Below are 21,546 nucleotides of genomic sequence, written 5' to 3' on the forward strand. Positions count from 1 at the left end.
TTTCTTGTGCGTCACTTGGCTTGCCCTAAGAGGTAGACTTATGCAAGTATAAACTTTTTTTTGGTTTGCGCATTAACAAGAATATTCAATAATTTGTGCGACCAGACGTTTTATGTGCGCATTAACAAAAAACAAATTGTCCGTATCAACAGCTGATGTACAACAATGGGTTATTCCATTTAAAATCCACACTACCCTGTGGAAGATTTAGGAAATATCTTCCACAGGGGAGTATGAATTTCAAATGGAATGAACACACAAACACATTAGGTGGCTCCATTTGTAATTCGTCCTCTGTGGAAGATTCATGTCAAATTTTTCTCAGCGGGTGTTTGAAATTCAAACGGAGCAGCCTAATGTGTTCATTCCATTTGAACTGCATACTCCCCCTGTGGAAGATATTTCCTAAATCTTCCACAGGAGGTGTGTGGATTTCAAGTGGAATAACCCAATACTTGAAATGGGAAAATATTTGCGCAGTCTCATCTCATTTATCAGCATTTGGTGTCATGAAAAGAAATTTTCCTCCACAAAATGATCTGCTTCAGCTAGTGATATCCAATCCCGTTGACTTGGTCGGCATGTGTAAATTTTCTAGTTTGGATAACACTGCTCTGTATTATAGTCTTGCGATATTTCCTTGTTGTAACAGACTTCCTTATTGATGTGCTGCAGTTACATTGACATAACAAGGCACAGTAAACCTTGATGCACCAGTTGCTATAGAATCTATGGCACTATAAGTTGACGCTATGGCACCTAATACACCCACCATGATGATTTCACCATGTAGAATATATTCATAGAGTTGCATTTTTCTGGAAGAGAGATGAAAAAAGGATGGTTAATATTAATGAATTTATAAATGGGCACTTCCAGTGCCCAGTAGTTCGCAGTGTTACAAAAAGTCCTTAAAAAAGGATTTTTTTTTGCAAAAATGAGGGATAAGAAAATAGTTATTCAGGGTGTGCTGGAAGTTAAGAGTGTACATTGTACCATCACACTCCTGAGGCACCACAAGTCGGTGGCATAGCGTGGGTCATCATATTGGGGGTACCGACCATGATCGGGGACACCGGGTCTGATGGGGGAAGCACAAGCCGTTTTTGGCAATTTGCCTATGGGATTTTCTTAATTTTCAGATCGATGGGGGGGGGGGCATGTGCCCCTTGTCCCTATGACGCTACGCTACTTCCACAAGTTGGTCCGAAAAAAATCTGTGATTTAAATCATGATTTAGAATCAAGCAACCCTGTTAAAAAGGATCACAAATAGCACTTTCCAGCATGCTTAAATGTAGATGGCACACTTCATTGAATATCCCAAGAATGTGATTAATAGAAACTTAAACTCAAGGTTAACATCCGGAGAAGTGTAGTGCCTGGAAATTTGGATTTCAAAAAATGGAAGGTCAGGGCTGGTTATTGACTTATTGAGTTTTCAAATTCATGGTAATCATGGTAATTCATTTTAAAAATTCCAATTCCTAAATTTTTTCACACAGTTATTTATAATAATTTTGTCCCTACCTTCCGCCCCAAGCCTCTTTGGGGGAGCGCATCCTATTGAGTCGAATGTAAAAAAATGATGGAAACACGAATGTTAAAAATGTGACAGTGGATCCACCAATGAGAGAAAGAATTGCTCCAAACGATGGAATGGTCTCAGCTACAAACAGGACAAATGCGCAGACAATTGTGCGGAGGACTACACGTTTCCAATTGAATTCTGTTGAAGAGATAAGATCATGAGAAATGTATGAATGCCTGGGAGTGGCACTTAACACAAATAAACATACGGGTATGCTCCCTCGGAAAACCCCATTTTTGAACGACACCTGACTTTTGAAAGACCATTGATTGTGATAATTTCAGTCCTAAAAGACCCCTTAAAGTTGCTCATATTTCACGTATCTGTTTTTCTAGGTTATTATTAACCAGAAAGACCCTTGATTTAGATTGTTCGCAGATCTGAAAGACCCCCTTTTACCGGTACGCCCTCAGCTCCAAAAGACCCACCACCTCAAAATTACGAGGGAACACGCCCACCAAAAAAAAAATGATGTTATAACTAAGCAATTTCTACTAGCTTCTAAAATTTTACAGTCACAAATACAACATGAAACGCGATTAAGGACCCGAATTGTGCCTGAGACTAACTTTATGGTTTTACACTATATATTGTTCTGATTTCTACATACTGCAGAATAAACAGAGTTTACTATAAAATGATAATTGGCTCTACACTACAAAATTGGTATATGTTTCCCTCTGTAGTCAAATGAGTGCGTTTACAGGTATATTAGATGCCCAGATGGTGACAAATAATTATGATAATAATTATCATGATATAACCAATCACTCATATTGTAATCTGGACTATAGAAACCCTGTGAAAAACATAATCTGCACTAATAACATGAATAATGTCAGGAAAATCCAATAGTCTCTTTTGGGTCTAGGTAAATATGCTCACTCAAAAAAGTTTAGACAAGGAAATCACCACTGAGATGAATATGTCTCTTGACGGGCGACCAAAGTTTTGAAATAATTCATGGGTTTCGGGGCAAGAAGGCCCTATCTGCATCCCTGTGATCTGTATTAGCTGCCAGATGATATATTTTGAGATTGTGCACAATATAGAATGCAGAAATTGTCAAGTATCTACAGGGCAGCTATTTTTTGTACAAAACTACAAGAGCAAAAAAGTACGGGGGTATTTACCTAATGGTATCTTGAATAACTCCTCCAATTCTTGGCAGAAAGGATTGATGACAATGATAAAACCACACACCAAATGACAAGTTATAAGCACAGTAACAGCAACAGTGAGCCCATTATCAGATAGTAGACTCAAGATGTTATCCGTGTCTTGGGTAAAGAACTGATTACCAAATATGAAGTAGCCAGCAGCTGCGATTGGTAAATACTCCGTCAGGATAACTGTGGATATAAAGTGGTTGAGATTAGAAATGTAAATATATCCACATCTAACAGCTGAAATTCTGTTTTACTTTTAAAATGATCTACCTATCATGCCTATCGACCACTGATAGCAAGACCATTGCGATGTTTACAGGGGTTAGTAGGGTTTACTTATTAGTTTTAAAATGCATTCAACTATATACAAAGAGGTGCCAATCCCTTCAGAATTGTTCCTTATTTTTACTCTTCCAGATAACATCGGTAACATATAACCCAATGCAAATTTGACAAAGAAAAACTTGCGTCATTAACTCTCTTATAGTGATTATTATAGCACACTATTTCATCAAATTATCACCTATCTCAGTGGCGTACCGTGGGGTTACAGGCGTTAGCGTCCTAAAAGCAGCACATTTTGATGTAGAGTACCATTTTTTCAAAAAATTTTATGCTTTATCAAATTTTTCCGCCTTTGGTATTTACTAATTCTTTTTGCCGCCTTCGCTTTTGGCTGTCCCTGTTTTTGCCGCCTTCTTCTTCCGCCGCCCCTTCATTTTGGCCGCCCCCTGCTTTTACCCCGGGGGGCTGGCGCCCCCAAAGCCCCCCCCAATATCCGCTCATGTATCTATAGACCACTTGGCATCTGACGTCATTGCCCGGCGGTATGCGCACGCATTATGGACATTTCAATTGTTCTTTGCCCTGCAGTGTGCGTACGCATCGTAGTCTGCTAAGGGCACGTGCATTTTAAATTGCCCGCCACATTTCATATAGTACAGGAAAGCCATTGAACAGTGTAGCGGCTCGTTCGAGCATATCGATAGACAAGTCCCTCGCCTTTGTTGATATACAGTGATGTCAAGTGGTCTATACGGTGTGCACCACCACCACTGGCTACTCTTTTCATTACTGGAGAAAATAATTGATGCAAGTTTGGTCAAAAGGTGAAATTTAAAGGTCCTTGTACTGATAGCACACTAAAAGGGGTTTTTGGGCACTCATCAAATATCTACTCCTGATAACACACCACCGAGGTGTTTTGTAGCGCATCACTTCTACCACTGTCTACTACTAATAGCACACTACCGATAGCACACTACCAAGGTCTTTGTAGCACACACATTTATCTAGGCCTACTCTACTATAACAGACCATGTATTAGGGTATTTTGTAGCACACTATCTACCTCTGATGACACACGACCAAGGCCTTTTGTGGCTCACTATAATGCCTGTACCTCATCAACCTTTTACTGATAGCACACTACCAAGGTCTTTTGTAGCACACTACTTCATCAACTATCTACTACTGATAGCACACTACCAAGGTCTTTTGTAGCACACTACTTCATCAACTATCTTCTACTGATAGCACACTACCAAGGTCTTTTGTAGCACACTACTTCATCAACTATCTACTACTGATAGCACACTACCAATGTCTTTTGTAGCACACTACTTCATCAACTATCTACTACTGATAGCACACTACCAAGGTCTTTTGTAGCACACTACTTCATCAACTATCTACTACTGATAGCACACTACCAATGTCTTTTGTAGCACACTACTTCATCAACTATCTACTACTGATAGCACACTACCAAGGTCTTTTGTAGCACACTACTTCATCAACTATCTACTACTGATAACACACTACCAAGGTCTTTTGTAGCACACTACTTCATCAACTATCTACTACTGATAACACACTACCAAGGTCTTTTGTAGCACACTACTTCATCAACTATCTACTACTGATAGCACACTACCAAGGTATTTTGTAGCACACTACTTCATCAACTATCTACTACTGATAGCACACTACCAAGGTCTTTTGTAGCACACTACTTCATCAACTATCTACTACTGATAGCACACTACCAAGGTCTTTTGTAGCACACTACTTCATCAACTATCTACTACTAATAGCACACTACCAAGGTCTTTTGTAGCACACTACTTCATCAACTATCTACTACTGATAGCACACTACCAAGGTCTTTTGTAGCACACTACTTCATCAACTATCTACAACTAATAGCACACTACCAAGGTCTTTTGTAGTACACTACTTCATCAACTATCTACTACTGATAGCACACTACCAAGGTCTTTTGTAGCACACTACTTCATCAACTATCTACTACTAATAGAACACTACCAAGGTCTTTTGTAGTACACTACTTCATCAACTATCTACTACTGATAGCACACTACCAAGGTCTTTTGTAGCACACTACTTCATCAACTATCTACTACTAATAGCACACTACCAAGGTCTTTTGTAGCACACTACTTCATCAACTATCTACTACTGATAACACACTACCAAGGTCTTTTGTAGCACACTACTTCATCAACTATCTACTACTAATAGCACACTACCAAGGTCTTTTGTAGCACACTACTTCATCAACTATCTACTACTAATAGCACACTACCAAGGTCTGTTGTAGCACACTACTTCATCAACTATCTACTACTGATAGCACACTACCAAGGTCTTTTGTAGCACACTACTTCATCAACTATCTACTACTAATAGCACACTACCAAGGTCTTTTGTAGCACACTACTTCATCAACTATCTACTACTGATAGCACACTACCAAGGTCTTTTGTAGCACACTACTTCATCAACTATCTACTACTGATAACACACTACCAAGGTCTTTTGTAGCACACTACTTCATCAACTATCTACTACTGATAACACACTACCAAGGTCTTTTGTAGCACACTACTTCATCAACTATCTACTACTGATAGCACACTACCAAGGTCTTTTGTAGCACACTACTTCATCAACTATCTACTACTAATAGCACACTACCAAGGTCTTTTGTAGCACACTACTTCATCAACTATCTACTACTGATAGCACACTACCAAGGTCTTTTGTAGCACACTACTTCATCAACTATCTACTACTGATAACACACTACCAAGGTCTTTTGTAGCACACTACTTCATCAACTATCTACTACTGATAACACACTACCAAGGTCTTTTGTAGCACACTACTTCATCAACTATCTACTACTGATAGCACACTACCAAGGTCTTTTGTAGCACACTACTTCATCAACTATCTACTACTGATAGCACACTACCAAGGTCTTTTGTAGCACACTACTTCATCAACTATCTACTACTAATAGCACACTACCAAGGTCTTTTGTAGCACACTACTTCATCAACTATCTACTACTGATAGCACACTACCAAGGTCTTTTGTAGCACACTACTTCATCAACTATCTACTACTGATAACACACTACCAAGGTCTTTTGTAGCACACTACTTCATCAACTATCTACTACTGATAACACACTACCAAGGTCTTTTGTAGCACACTACTTCATCAACTATCTACTACTGATAGCACACTACCAAGGTCTTTTGTAGCACACTACTTCATCAACTATCTACTACTGATAGCACACTACCAAGGTCTTTTGTAGCACACTACTTCATCAACTATCTACTACTAATAGCACACTACCAAGGTCTTTTGTAGCACACTACTTCATCAACTATCTACTACTGATAGCACACTACCAAGGTCTTTTGTAGCACACTACTTCATCAACTATCTACTACTGATAGCACACTACCAAGGTCTTTTGTAGCACACTACTTCATCAACTATCTACTACTGATAGCACACTACCAAGGTCTTTTGTAGCACACTACTTCATCAACTATCTACTACTGATAACACACTACCAAGGTCTTTTGTAGCACACTACTTCATCAACTATCTACTACTGACATGACTGATAACACACTACCAAGGTCTTTTGTAGCACACTACTTCATCAACTATCTACTACTGATAACACACTACCAAGGTCTTTTTTGTCAAACATTACTTCATCAACTATCTACTACTGACATGACTGATAGCACACTACCAAGGTCTTTTGTAGCACACTACTTCATCAACTATCTACTACTGATAGCACACTACCAAGGTCTTTTGTAGCACACTACTTCATCAACTATCTACTACTGATAACACACTACCAAGGTCTTTTGTAGCACACTACTTCATCAACTATCTACTACTGACATGACTGATAACACACTACCAAGGTCTTTTGTAGCACACTACTTCATCAACTATCTACTACTGATAACACACTACCAAGGTCTTTTGTAGCACACTACTTCATCAACTATCTACTACTGATAGCACACTACCAAGGTCTTTTGTAGCACACTACTTCATCAACTATCTACTACTGATAGCACACTACCAAGGTCTTTTGTAGCACACTACTTCATCAACTATCTACTACTGATAACACACTACCAAGGTCTTTTGTAGCACACTACTTCATCAACTATCTACTACTGATAGCACACTACCAAGGTCTTTTGTAGTACACTACTTCATCAACTATCTACTACTGATAGCACACTACCAAGGTCTTTTGTAGCACACTACTTCATCAACTATCTACTACTGACATGACTGATAGCACACTACCAAGGTCTTTTGTAGCACACTACTTCATCAACTATCTACTACTGATAACACACTACCAAGGTCTTTTGTAGCACACTACTTCATCAACTATCTACTACTGATAGCACACTACCAAGGTCTTTTGTAGCACACTACTTCATCAACTATCTACTACTGATAGCACACTACCAAGGTCTTTTGTAGCACACTACTTCATCAACTATCTACTACTGATAACACACTACCAAGGTCTTTTGTAGTACACTACTTCATCAACTATCTACTACTGATAGCACACTACCAAGGTCTTTTGTAGCACACTACTTCATCAACTATCTACTACTGATAACACACTACCAAGGTCTTTTGTAGCACACTACTTCATCAACTATCTACTACTGATAGCACACTACCAAGGTCTTTTGTAGCACACTACTTCATCAACTATCTACTACTGATAACACACTACCAAGGTCTTTTGTAGTACACTACTTCATCAACTATCTACTACTGATAGCACACTACCAAGGTCTTTTGTAGCACACTACTTCATCAACTATCTACTACTGATAGCACACTACCAAGGTCTTTTGTAGCACACTACTTCATCAACTATCTACTACTGATAACACACTACCAAGGTCTTTTGTAGTACACTACTTCATCAACTATCTACTACTGATAGCACACTACCAAGGTCTTTTGTAGCACACTACTTCATCAACTATCTACTACTGATAACACACTACCAAGGTCTTTTGTAGCACACTACTTCATCAACTATCTACTACTGATAGCACACTACCAAGGTCTTTTGTAGCACACTACTTCATCAACTATCTACTACTGATAACACACTATCAAGGTCTTTTGTAGTACACTACTTCATCAACTATCTACTACTGATAGCACACTACCAAGGTATTTTGTAGCACACTACTTCATCAACTATCTACTACTGATAGCACACTACCAAGGTCTTTTGTAGCACACTACTTCATCAACTATCTACTACTGATAGCACACTACCCAGGTCTGTTGTAGCACACTACTTCATCAACTATCTACTACTGATAGCACACTACCAAGGTCTGTTGTAGCACACTACTTCATCAACTATCTACTACTGATAACACACTACCAAGGTCTTTTGTAGCACACTACTTCATCAACTATCTACTACTGATAGCACACTACCAAGGTCTTTTGTAGCACACTACTTCATCAACTATCTATACTGATAACACACTACCAAGGTCTTTTGTAGTACACTACTTCATCAATTATCTACTAATGATAGCACACTACCAAGGTCTTTTGTAGCACACTACTTCATCAACTATCTACTACTGCACTACCAGGATATTATGTAGTACATTACTTCATCAACTATCTACTACTGATAACACACTACCAAGGTCTTTTGTAGCACACTACTTCATCAACTATCTACTACTGATAACACACTACCAAGGTCTTTTGTAGCACACTACTTCATCAACTATCTACTACTGATAGCACACTACCAAGGTCTTTTGTAGCACACTACTTCATCAACTATCTACTACTGATAGCACACTACCAAGGTCTTTTGTAGCACACTACTTCATCAACTATCTACTACTGATAGCACACTACCAAGGTCTTTTGTAGTACATTACTTCATCAACTATCTACTACTGATAGCACACTACCAAGGTCTTTTTGTAGCACACTACTTCATCAACTATCTACTAAAATTAACTGATAACACACTACCAAGGTCTTTTGTAGTATACTACTTCATCAACTATCTACTACTGATAGCACACTACCAAGGTCTGTTGTAGCACACTACTTCATCAACTATCTACTACTGATAACACACTACCAAGGTCTTTTGTAGTACACTACTTCATCAACTATCTACTACTGATAGCACACTACCAAGGTCTTTTGTAGTACACTACTTCATCAACTATCTACTACTGATAGCACACTACCAAGGTCTTTTGTAGCACACTACTTCATCAACTATCTACTACTGATAACACACTACCAAGGTCTTTTGTAGTACACTACTTCATCAACTATCTACTACTGATAGCACACTACCAAGGTCTTTTGTAGCACACTACTTCATCAACTATCTACTACTGATTACCAAAGTCATTTGTTGCACCCTACTTCATCAACTATGTACTACTGATATAGCACACTTCCATGGTCTTTTGTAGCACATTACTTCAACTATCTGCTACTGAGAGCACACTATACATTGTGTTTTGTAGCACACTACTTCGTCAACTACTGCTACCTGTAGCATATCTACTACTACTACCAGAGTATTTTGTAGCACACTACTTCATCAACTATCTACTACTGATAACACACTACCAAGGTCTTTTGTAGCACACTACTTCATCAACTATCTACTGCTGATAGCACACTACCTATTTTGTAGCACACTACTTCATCAATATCTACTCTTATGATTTAAGATTAGCGGTAAGTGTTACTGCTGTCGTTCGCATGGTGAGGTTGCGAAGGGTATTCAGGAAACCGTACTACATGATAAATTTTTTGATTTAAAATACCAGGAGAAAATAATTGCGATGAAGTCCTACGATCCGGGGGAGAAAATCAGTTTGCCTCTGATAACTATTTTGTTGTTTATTATTTAGAAAACAGTAGCCTCACCTGAATATGATAAAAAGACAGTGCGTGGAAAGTTCTCTGGCCTTTTCATATCATGTTGAATTGTAGGAAATACTGCATGACCACCGAAGGCGAAGAGAATCGTCCCAAATGCTAAAAAGAAATTGGTAAAATCTGTCGACTTGTGTTCTACCTTTGTTGACGGGTCATAATCTATGAAGATTTGAATAAATAGGAGTACACACGCGATGGCTGTTGCAATGAAAGCACCAGCAGCTATGGGCCTGTTGAGAAAACAAAGTTGAAGGTCAGTTATGGCAGCGTAAACCAATTAGGAATAGTTTCCCTAGTTTTAAAATTAGACATGAAGTTGGGGCATTTTGCTTCATATTTTTGAATTTGACAGATCATTTTTGGTGAACAAATTAATTGTTAGATTTTATATGAGCAAAATCATAATATTCTGTAAAAACGTACTTCAATTCGTGACGAAATAAGCAAAATGCAGGGCCGGATTTACCTTTTTGGGGGCCTTGGGCCAGGCCCAAATTTGGAGACCCCAAACGCACCATGAGGAAGGCATGTGCACTCAAGTGGTCAAGTTTTTAGATTTCAGTAGGACTGCGCGCAAAAAAAGTTCAATTTTGGACTATTTTAGCCCGAATTGAAGCTAAATTTTGCCATATAACAGGCCAGTGATGCGCGCGAAGCTCGCAACATTTTTGTAGGCTATTTTGGCCCAAAACATAGTGTTTTTCGGCTAAAATGGTAGATGCACACTGCACAGGGCAATTTGGGGGGCCAGGGCCCATCTGGCCTTATGGTAAATCCGGCCCTGGCAAAATGCAGATGCCGGTGTAAGATTTTGTCCAGATTTCCTAGAGTTTTAGAAACGTACGATCTAAATCAAAGCCTTTGTTTAATATGTTTGTATATTTAAGCTTATTTATCTCATTGTGGGATAAACTTTTACGTCAGGAGTTCATAAGAATTGGATAGTTTTTAGCGGGTTCGCCGTACCGTCAGACAAGTTTAGAACTATCAAACTTTCATCAGGAGTAACTCTGAATGTCAAGCTTTCGTCAGGAGTAGCTCTTTTGTCAGGACAAAAGCTTGTCCGACGGCGAACCCGCAAAAAACTTGCCAATTCTTATTTAACTCATCCATAAAAATGAATTCATAACAACTTACCAGAAATCTTTAGGTGTTCCAAACCAAGTAAAAGGACACAATATGGCCGCCAATATAGGTAGCCAGTAACAGAAAGACATATTGACATTAGCTTCGTTTAGTAAAGATTGCATATTATCTGCTGCTAGAAGTAAAAACACGGTGCTCACTCCAAATAAGGTAAAATTAACACAAAAGGTAATGATGTATCTGAAATCAAGAAAAGGTGAAAGCATTTGAGCTGTTTCTGTTGTAATGCGAATGGTGTTAGCCTACATACTATTTGCAGACATGTCATGACATTTTTGTACCATCCATGCGAGGCGTCAATCCCCCCTCCCCCGACACCTTTCGGCAAAACGACCCATTTTTTGTTCTTTTCAGCCACTTTTTGACATTCAGGCCGACTTCCCTCCCCCGTTTCAAGCCGGATTGGCGCTAATAGTACCATCTTCAGGTGAAATGTTCTCCATACGCATGTTATATCCTGCTAATGGACCGCGAGCAAGCTTCAGTAACGAGCTTCATAGAACATGTAAAATATTAAATTGCATGAAACATTTTATTACTTGGCATATCATGACATTAACAGCATGAAACCAGCATCTGGTAGACTGCTGACAGGTTTGCGCCCAAATTCTGAGCACTTTCCCCCTAAGACTAGAGTGAGGGCTAAGAGTGTAAAGCATTGTACCGTGTATATATTCCAGCAGCTTCATATCCTATGGCAGGGTATGGATACCTCACATGATCTGTAGCATATTTCTCAGGAAATCGGTCTTTGATTATAACCCAACATCGGCCTAATACAACCCCAGTGTATGCAGATATGAAAGCACATACCACAATTAAAACCAGACCAATCCACCCTGAAAAACAAACAAAAAACATCGGTGTTCAATGAAGAAAAACAACTGTTGTGCTAGAGCATACTGAGGTCTATACCTAAATTGAATATTCCCGCATGCTTCTGATCAGTGTTGATGCTTCAGCACGGTTTCGATGATGGCGCGTTTAGTAATTTAGGCCCTACTTCATTGGCTCACATCACCATGGTCACAACCATTTGCGCCATTTTCAAATGCCTTTACTTATATCATAGTCAATACGGCCTACACATGGGAGACGCTACGCTACGCTAACAGTAAAACAACATCAGAAGTACTGGGGAAGTACAAAGCTTTTAAATAAAGATCATAATGATCATTTGAGTGGAAAATCGCAGAAGAACGTGTAAAATGAGGCGTTTGCCGAAACGGTACGCATTGGATACTGGTCCTCAATGGTATGAATGGTGTAGTCAACATGGTCAAAGACCTATTTAAAACCGATTTCAATCAATTTCGCTCACATAAATAGCAAAATTCTGCGCACTTTTCTAAGTAAATTCATGGAGCAGGTCATCAGGATTGATTTTATAAATTAGGCCGTTGGTACAGTTTCCAATTCTGTGCCCCCCCCTCCCCCGTCTCGAAAAGCTGCCACACCATATTGCTGGCCCTTACCTGAATCCACAACTGCTCTTGGAAGTGCCAAGACGCCACTCCCTGCCATGTCTCCAACAATGAAGATGGCTGCTGTAAATATGGTGAGACCACCGACTTTACCCCCATGCTATCGATCGAACAGGCAAACGAGAACGAAATATTTTCATCTTATAGATTGGTTGGTTAAAAAGTTACAAAGTTCCAATTTTTATATTTGTGCCATGCACTATTTTTGGGCTATAGTTATAGTCTTTCACACACTTTAAGTCAATAATATGACTGACCGTATTTCGTATTGATTTCTGAATCAGTATTCAAAAGTACCCCTCCCCTCCCAACCAACCAACCACCACCACCAAATGCTATACCATTCAAACAGAACATGGTGTTCTATTTGGAGGGCCTGTTCTGAAATGATTCAAAGACTCTATACCCAGAGTGCCCAGTCTTGTGACACTGTCCCCTAATCATGCTCATGTGTTTACCATGCATTAAGAATATACATACTATAAAAAGCAGGCAACGTAGTGATCATGATCAATACCTAACATTTGAAATATCTTATCAAACTTACTGATTTTTTCTGTATGTTAGCGTTTTCTTCTGCAATTTCGTCAATAAGACGAACTCGATCCGATGCACCACCAACATCCATGGTAAACAGTGGTATAACGTCACACAATCGAAATAGTGAAATCAATCTCGAAATTCTTTCAAGAAATTAACACAAAATAGCAAAAATTCTTCAATTGCAATCATAGCATTGTACAGACACAAATCAAAACTGAATGATCTATTTTTGTGAATTGTACAATGTACAAATACGTTAAATAAACAACCCAACGCGATTTAGTAGTCTTGTCCTACGACTGTTCGAAGGTCCACTAAGTAATCTGAATATAGATAAGAGAATTACATAACTTAAGTGTTTGAAAGAATTGCATTACATTACGTGTACAGTGCCTTATCAAATCGAAGCAGAAAGACCTGTGAAAACCCCAAAATCACCGGTCATATTTTCGTCATCAGTAGTTAAAGGCCCTTTCAGTGATTTCACAGGAACATTAAAAAAAATGGAAATTTGTCAGAGTTGCTTAGAAATAAAGAATAAGTCTACAGAATTTCATTAAACCACTTTTCCCCTGAATACATCGACAAATTAGTCAAAAACAGAAGTTTTAGAAAGGTTTTCTACTTCAACTCAGATCGACTCGAGAAAATCGAGTTTTCGTACAGTGCGCCACCAATCGACTGGAAAAACTTCCTAGTCCAGTGTTTCTAACACGGGGGAAGTAGAGTCTAAATTGATTTAAAACCGACGCTTAATTTTTGTACTGAGTAGAAAACAAAATAAGCAATTAAAGGTCACCGAGGCAAACTAACGGTCAATTCAAATATGAAAAACAGTTAAAATTGTGTATTTTGTTTAAAATAGTAGCTACTGATGTAATAAGTAGTAGAAACAATACGCAACGCGTGTTGGTACGGTGGAGAGTGAGCTTCTTTCGATCTCGAGTCGGACTTTTTGTACTGTCAGTATCAAAAGTCCAGATTCATGTAAATGCTTTATTTTGTCTAAAATACACGGCTTTCGACCGAACCACTAGCAGGCTATGTTAGCACATCTATGCCAATTACAAAGGTACCAAAATCTGAATTTTGATGATTTTTACGATCGTCCGGATGAGCAAATCACTGAATGGGCCTTTAAGGTAGACTTTTTCATACGCTAGGTCAAAGGTCACGATGACGTCACTTCCGGGTCAAAGGTCAACCGAGGTCAAAGGTCATGGGTCAAAGGTCACGATGACGTCACTTCCGGGTCAAAGGTCAGCCGAGGTCAAAGGTCACGGGTCAAAGGTCACGATGACGTCACTTCCGTGTCAAAGGTCATCAGGGGGTCAAAGGTCGATTTGCATATTCATGAGATGGGCGTGGCTTATATGAATATTCATGAGATGGGCGTGGCTAATTAGCATATATGAATATTCACGAGCTGGGCGTGGCTAATTAGCATATATGAAAATTTGAATAAAATTTTGAAAAAGTTGAAAGAAAAAAAAAATTAAACAAATTTCAAAATAAAATTTCAAAAAAAATAGAATTTCAAAAAAAAAAAATTTCAAAAAAAATTTCAAAAAAAATTTCAAAAGAAAATTTCAAAAAAAATTTCAAAAAAAATTTCAAGAAAAATTTAAAAAAAAAATTTCAAAAAAATTTATTATAAAAACATTTGTGAAAAAAAATAGAAAAAATAATTTTTTTAGAGTGACCCTTGACCCGGAAGTGACCCTTGACCCGAAATGACCCGTTTTTGTTCTAGAAACACCGAAATTTTAAAAAGCGGGGTCGGAAGAGCGTAGAATAGCGCGAGGGAGTAGCTGTCGGAGGGCAGGGTACCGTTAAAAAAAAGATATATACGGTAAGGGTCGAATTACGAAAGCTATCCGCTGGGGTCGAGGGGTCGAAAGGACGATGATTAATTTTGTCTAGGGAAATATATCGAGGTAAAACTTAAAGCCCTGATCATGCTACACGGAAGCGACCCTCGACCCGGAAGTGACGCCGATTGCACGATAAAATCAGTGCTTCAAAATGAGTCAAAGAGCTGGGTAATGTAGTGCATTTTGACCATGAATATTTCTCTTCAGTGACCCGTGTGGAGTATTCAGTATTCCGATTGTGAAGGGGAATCGCGATATGGAACCGGATAAAACCTGTTCTCCTATCCCCTCCCACCACCACATACAACAAAATGAATCAATGCGTCAATTGCGTAACAAATTGCGTCAGTTACGCAACAAAATGCGTTAAAGCGTAACAAAATGCGTCAAAGCGTAACAAAATGCGTCAAAGCGTAACAAAATGCGTCAATTGCGTATTGAAATGCGTCACAGCGTAATAAATTGCTTTAAAATGCGTTGATTAAGCAGTTTAATGCGTAAATTGCGTAATGATGAGCGTAACGCAAAAGTTTAGTGTATGCGTCGGTCATGTTAAACCTTTCGATCATTTCGATCCTAACTTCCGAAAAGTCGACATGAATACTTTTAAATCTTACCCTTGCTCCGTGTTAATGCGTGCAGGACGTTCTCGCGCAAAATGCGATCTCGAGAGACACAAGCGACACGTACACCTTGAAGAAGAAGAGGATGATGATGAAGACGAGGAGGAGGAGTCCGACGATAACGACTGGAGGTTGTCTCGGACAGAGAATCCGACAACGAACTGGAAGACAACGAGGCTTATCGGGAATGGTACGCGGGAGCTAAAGAAGCCACGGAAGATATGAGGAGGAAAAATACGAAAAGTCGTCGGCGACGGCATGGATGGGAGATGGCGAGGAAAAGGCCCATTTGAAAGCGGTATGGGCCGTAAACGCGACTTTTTCGAAGCGGTACAGCGCGTTTCTGACGGCCACACGCTTCTCAAAGGCGACAGAGTTTACTGCGGAGATCGCGGACGATCTCGAGGAGAAAATGGAGAATGGCGTCGAGGTGGATAAAGCCGTGAAGAGAACGATGGCTAAACATCGCTCTAAATTTGATGGACTGTTCCATTATGATGAAGATGTTGAGGAATCCACCATGGGCGAAGACGATGAAGATTAACCCGCGAATATTTTTAAAGATAATAAAAAGTAGAGAAACAAAATATAAGCCTCTTTTAGTCGTTATTACCCCAATTTTAAACCTCTAACATCCCTTTCGCGTTCGCATTTTGTCTCGCCATGGATGTAATTTGGCGCAATTTGTTACGTAAAGACGCAATTAAGGGGTCAAGTGTCACTTCCGAGTCAACGGTCAACCGGAAGTGCATTTTGAAATGTTCCACCATTTTGTATCGGAAGTGCGCCATTTTGTACCAAAAACGATGTCAGATTTAAATTACGTAAAGCGTCACTCTATTTTTGACGCATTTTGAAATAATTTGTTACGCAATTTAAGCAATTTGTTACGCTTTGACACATTTTAGGAAGCAATGATGCATTTTTGACGCAATTTGTTACTACGCAATTTAAGCAATTTGTTACGCTTTGGCGTATTTTAGGGCGCAATGATGCATTTTTGGCGCAATTTGTTACGCTTTGGCGCATTTCGTTCTGCCGATCGACACATTTTGGCGCAATTCGTTCTGCGATCGACGCATTTTGACACATTTCGTTACGCTTTGGCGCATTTCATTACGCCAATCGGCGCATTTCGTTACGCCAATCGGCGCATTTCGTTACGCTTTGACGCATTTCATTCGCGATCGATCATTTCATTACGCTGATCGGCGCATTGGTGTATTTTGCTGTATGTGATGGTGGTAGTGGGAGGTGGTAGGACTGGTTCTAACTTGTTTTAATCCAGTTCTATGTCACGCCGATCATAAGTCATTTTATACGAGTACGTGGACACGTAGGGATCAAAGTTCGTCAAAGGGTCGCTCCGGGCCAAGCATCACTTCCCGGTCGAGGGTCGCTTCCGTGTAGCATGGTGAGGGAGTTTTACCTCGATGCGTAATATAAAACGAAAAATACGATATTTCCCTAGACAAAATTTTTTAAGCGCATTGACCTTTCGACCCCCTCGACCCCCGCGGATAGCTCGTAATTCGACCCTTACCGTATATACCGAGTTTGAAGCCGATACCTTCCGTAACACGCCCGATACGACGCGTTATTTTAGGCAAATTTTTTCCCTTATTTTTAAAATTTCGGTGTTTCTAGAACAAAAACGGGTCATTTCGGGTCAAAGGTCACTTCAGGGTCAAGGGTCACTCTAAAAAAATTATTTTTTCTATTTTTTTCACAAATGTTTTTATAATTTTTTGAAATTTTTTTGAAATTTTTTTTTTAATTGTTTTTTTTTGAAATTTTTTTGAAATTTTTTTTTTGAAATTTTATTCTTTTTTTTTCAACTTTTTTCAAAATTTTATTCATATATGCTAATTAGCCACGCCCATCTCGTGAATATTCATATATGCTAATTAGCCACGCCCACATCATGAATATTCAAATTAGCCACGCCCATCTCATGAATATGCAAATCGACCTTTGACCCCCTGATGACCTTTGACACGGAAGTGACGTCATCGTGACCTTTGACCCGTGACCTTTGACCTCGGCTGACCTTTGACCCGGAAGTGACGTCATCGTGACCTTGGACCCATGACCTTTGACCTCGGTTGACCTTTGACCCGGAAGTGACGTCATCGTGACCTTTGACCTAGCGTACGAAAAAGTCTACCTTAACTACTGTCATCCTAATATTTCACCTGTTTTAACAAGTCAATAGCACAATTAGGGCTTGGTGCTATATTGTATAGTTGACTGTGTTTTTTTTTTTTTTTATGGGTCTTTTCTGCGGCCGCAATACAAACTTTTTCCGTGCGGAAATTAAGTGCTATGTCAAAACCTCGAGATCAAAAGGCAGGCCCTATCTATATACAGTAATTTGCTTCTGGTTGTTATATCCTAGTTGCGGTGCCATTGGGGGATGCCTAACATTTTGCATTTTTGCTCAAAATTTCGATTTTCAGTTTAAAATCATCAGAGAAAAGTTTGAGTAAACTTCTCAACACAACCTTATGCTTCAGTTCGGCAGTGATCTCCAAATCAAAAAGCTTCTTTCTAATCTTCTTATAAGAAGACGTTAGAGAAGTAGGATCGAGCTGAATACATATCTTCTGCTCTTCCACAGTTGACTCAATAGTCCAGTTGGTAGAGCTTTGGTCCAGTAGCTTCCAGTAAACCAAAGGTCCCGGGATCGAATCCTGGATGGTAAGTGGATTTTTATTTTCACTGGCTATTGTGAGAAGTTAATCCAATTATATTATAATTCCGAAACCATTTTATGGACAATATGTAAATTGAAGTTTGTAGCGTAGATTTAAGGGGTGGGGTATGAACGTTTGGACAGTATTTATTGTGGGACATTAGAGCACATCAGACATATCGACGAATTGCATTCTGAATACGAAGAATGTCCTTCTGATATCAAATAATTTTGATTTTTGAAATTCGCAATGTAATACACATTTTATGGCAAATCATTAAAATTGATATTTTGATATTTAACAGTACTCGAAGTAAACTTTATAAATCTGATGATTTCTACCTAAAGTGTATGTAGGTGGGATGAAAAGCCGACGATCAATTGAAAATTTTGACCTTTCGTATTGAAGATATGGATTTTTTTTCCCAAAACACCAAAACAAATTAGGTCTTTTTGGGAAAAAATCCATATCTTCAATATGAAAGGTCAAAATTTTCAATTGATCGTCGGCTTTTCCTCCCAGCTACATACACTTTAAGACTATATCATTAAATTTATAAAATTTACTTCGAGGACTGTTATATCTCCAAATGTGAAAAATATCAAATTTTAATAATTTGTCATAAAATTTGTATTATATCGTGAATTTCATAAAATGAAAATTATTTGATATCAGAAAGACATTCCTCGAATTCAGAATGCAATTCGATAGGTCTGATGTGCTCTCATGTCCCACAAAAATGCTGTCGAAACGCTCAAAACGCTCATTCCAGTTCCCTTAATAAAACCTTTACTTTGTAAGCTACTCATCCCTTCAAAGCAACTGTTAAAAATATTATAAAAGTCACATAACACTGAATACTTTATTGGAAGATTTCATGTAAAATTATACGTGTAAATGAATGAAGGCTAAGCAAAAAAAGTTTTGCAAATCAGTCACTTTTTTGTATAGGCCTACTCTTTTGGACAGGATGTACCATGATTATGTGCAGTGTGGAAATCATACCATTTGACAAGTGCTCAAGTTCAAGGTCAAATCAAGGAGATTTGAATCTGATCTGTGAAATTATGGCCTGCATTTTGTCACTGATTGTGCAGAGAATAACTTCGTGAACATTTCATTTATCTTTTCTAATTATTATCGTAAGGGGATATAGGGGCATTTCCCCAAAAAAACTCGAAATTTGGAGCAAAAGTTCAAAATGTTATAGGCACCCCCATCCAATTAAGGGCGCCACAACTATATAACAACCAAAAGCAAACTATTGTGATAGACAGGGCTTGCCTTTTGATCTCCAGGTTTTGACACAGCACTCAATTTTTACACGGAAACAGTTTGTATTGCGGCCGCAGAAAACGATAGCAGCTACATTTATTGTTATACCAGAAATGCCTGTAGTATTGGGCGCTCAAAATTGTATACGGCATCTGCATGAAAAAACAATCAACTACCAAGTCATGTTTTGGGGCTAATGCAGCTATACGCTTGTGCAGACGGCATTGTCACTGTACTAAAGGCATACCGCTTAATTAAATGTCGAAGATGTTGTTTGAAATCAAAATTTAAATAAAAGCGATATCGATTGATAAGAATCAATTTAATTTAATTAAATATTTACCTTTTTCAGAAGTATACTACCAAATAATACGGTATGCAAGTTATTTGCCAACTCGGGTAAACAATAATCAACCGCACATCGTAAACAAGGATAAACAAAAGCGATATACTTATGTGACATACATACAAGTTTCAACATACCTATGAAGCCTATTATTGTAGGCCTTATGCTATGTCACGTGTCTCTCTAAATGAGCTTCTATACGCTTGAACTTGACACATGTATATACGGAAGTCAGTAGCCTATGCCTATAGACACAGTATAGCTAGGTTGTTGTGTTGAAATTAATTTTACTTTCAATCACATGATCATCAGGATCCTGCCCAATGACCCGAAAAGAATAAATATTTTGTTGAACTCTGTTCATGCTGTTTGCATCTGAAGAAATTTACAGCCTGATTTACCATGTTTGCGGTACAGTACACAAAGATTGAATTGAATTACTTTTTCTAAACTTTTTATCTATTTGTTTGTTGTTATTTCTTTATATCTACCCAGTACCACGGCGTATTCTCACTGACGGATCAAAGGGCTGCGAGACGCAAACTCGGGCACGGAGTTAATTAGCCTATTTTCAATGCTGAGAAGGGGAACTTGATCCAAAACGGAGTTCAAAAAGTTTTCAAAAAAACGTTTGGTCTTCTCCTAGTGACAACAACCAAAAAGCCCCAACACGACCTATTTATATAGTCAAGTTGACAAAAAAACGACCCACCCACATAGTGACAAGCAAGCGATTTTGCTCTCAGTTGCAGAATATGAAGAGAGTTTGTAAGCTCTCTATGTGTTGGTCGTCGTTGTGCTTCAAAAAAGAGGTACATTTGAACCAGTTTGCATAGCCAATAATGTGCTATTTTAATAAAGCAACGAAGGAGATTTTGAGTACACGAAGATGCCCCTCCTCCCCAAATGATTAAAGATCTTCTGTCGACTTGCTGGGGTCTGGTTATCTGTCAATAAAGTGGATCAGTGCAGAAAGAAGCCTGTTTCCTGGAGAATTGGTGAAAGAAGTATCATTTTTTAGAAATTGTCAAGGATTTGAGTGTTAGGAGAAGGCAGCATCATTTCTGTGCGAGGATTTTATACGTAAAGAATATATGTGACGTGTCATGTCAAAAGGAGACACTTTTGGGCAGGATCGTAAATGGAGAAATAGCCAAAAAATCTGCCCGGGGTGATTTTTTCACAATTTGGGTTTGTTGCGAATTTGTGATGTTATTAATGTTAAAAATATTGTCTGATAGTTTCAGACCGGAATATAATTGGCATCTTGTATTTTTTTAGACATTTTTCAAGGTAATTCCTACTCTCAACATTGTCAATAATATTTTTAAAGGCCGATATCTCAATTTCCAATTTTATAATACCATAACTTACGAACTCAGTATATTCGTATATATATGGAGCAAAATATCTCTATATTAAAGATATGTAAAAACCTCAAAATTGATAACCTGCCCAAAAGTGTCTC

The 21,546-nt window shown here is 38.6% G+C and overlaps 1 protein-coding gene across 2 annotated transcripts; it reads right to left on the bottom strand.

The window, feature by feature from the left end:
- Positions 1-266: 266 nt before the first annotated feature.
- Positions 267-20,502, bottom strand: LOC140148011 (uncharacterized). 2 transcript variants are annotated; one of them, XM_072169836.1, is made up of 9 exons: positions 20,216-20,502; positions 13,269-13,404; positions 12,713-12,821; positions 11,902-12,076; positions 11,229-11,417; positions 10,080-10,321; positions 2,724-2,942; positions 1,530-1,728; positions 267-818 (listed from the first exon to the last, which is right to left on the bottom strand). In XM_072169836.1, the coding sequence occupies exons 2-9, from the start codon at positions 13,347-13,349 to the stop codon at positions 659-661; spliced, it is 1,374 nt and encodes a 457-aa protein (XP_072025937.1). In that variant the 5' UTR covers positions 13,350-13,404; positions 20,216-20,502; the 3' UTR covers positions 267-658. The 2 variants fall into 2 exon arrangements, with proteins under 2 accessions (XP_072025937.1, XP_072025938.1); XM_072169837.1 differs by having other exon boundaries at positions 20,076-20,502.
- Positions 20,503-21,546: the final 1,044 nt, after the last annotated feature.

Source organism: Amphiura filiformis, chromosome 3 (assembly GCF_039555335.1).
Source record: "Amphiura filiformis chromosome 3, Afil_fr2py, whole genome shotgun sequence".
Lineage (NCBI taxonomy): Eukaryota > Metazoa > Echinodermata > Ophiuroidea > Amphilepidida > Amphiuridae > Amphiura > Amphiura filiformis.

Bases quoted from the DNA above. Each gene is read 5' to 3' on its own strand.
- LOC140148011 (XM_072169836.1), bottom strand. From the start codon at position 13,349: ATGGATGTTGGTGGTGCATCGGATCGAGTTCGTCTTATTGACGAAATT. The intron at 10,322-11,228 runs GTAAGTTGTTAT...TTTTCTCAACAG, and splicing joins GGAACACCTAAAGATTTCTG to GCCCATAGCTGCTGGTGCTT. The intron at 1,729-2,723 runs GTAAATACCCCC...TCTCTTCAACAG, and splicing joins GTTATTCAAGATACCATTAG to AATTCAATTGGAAACGTGTA.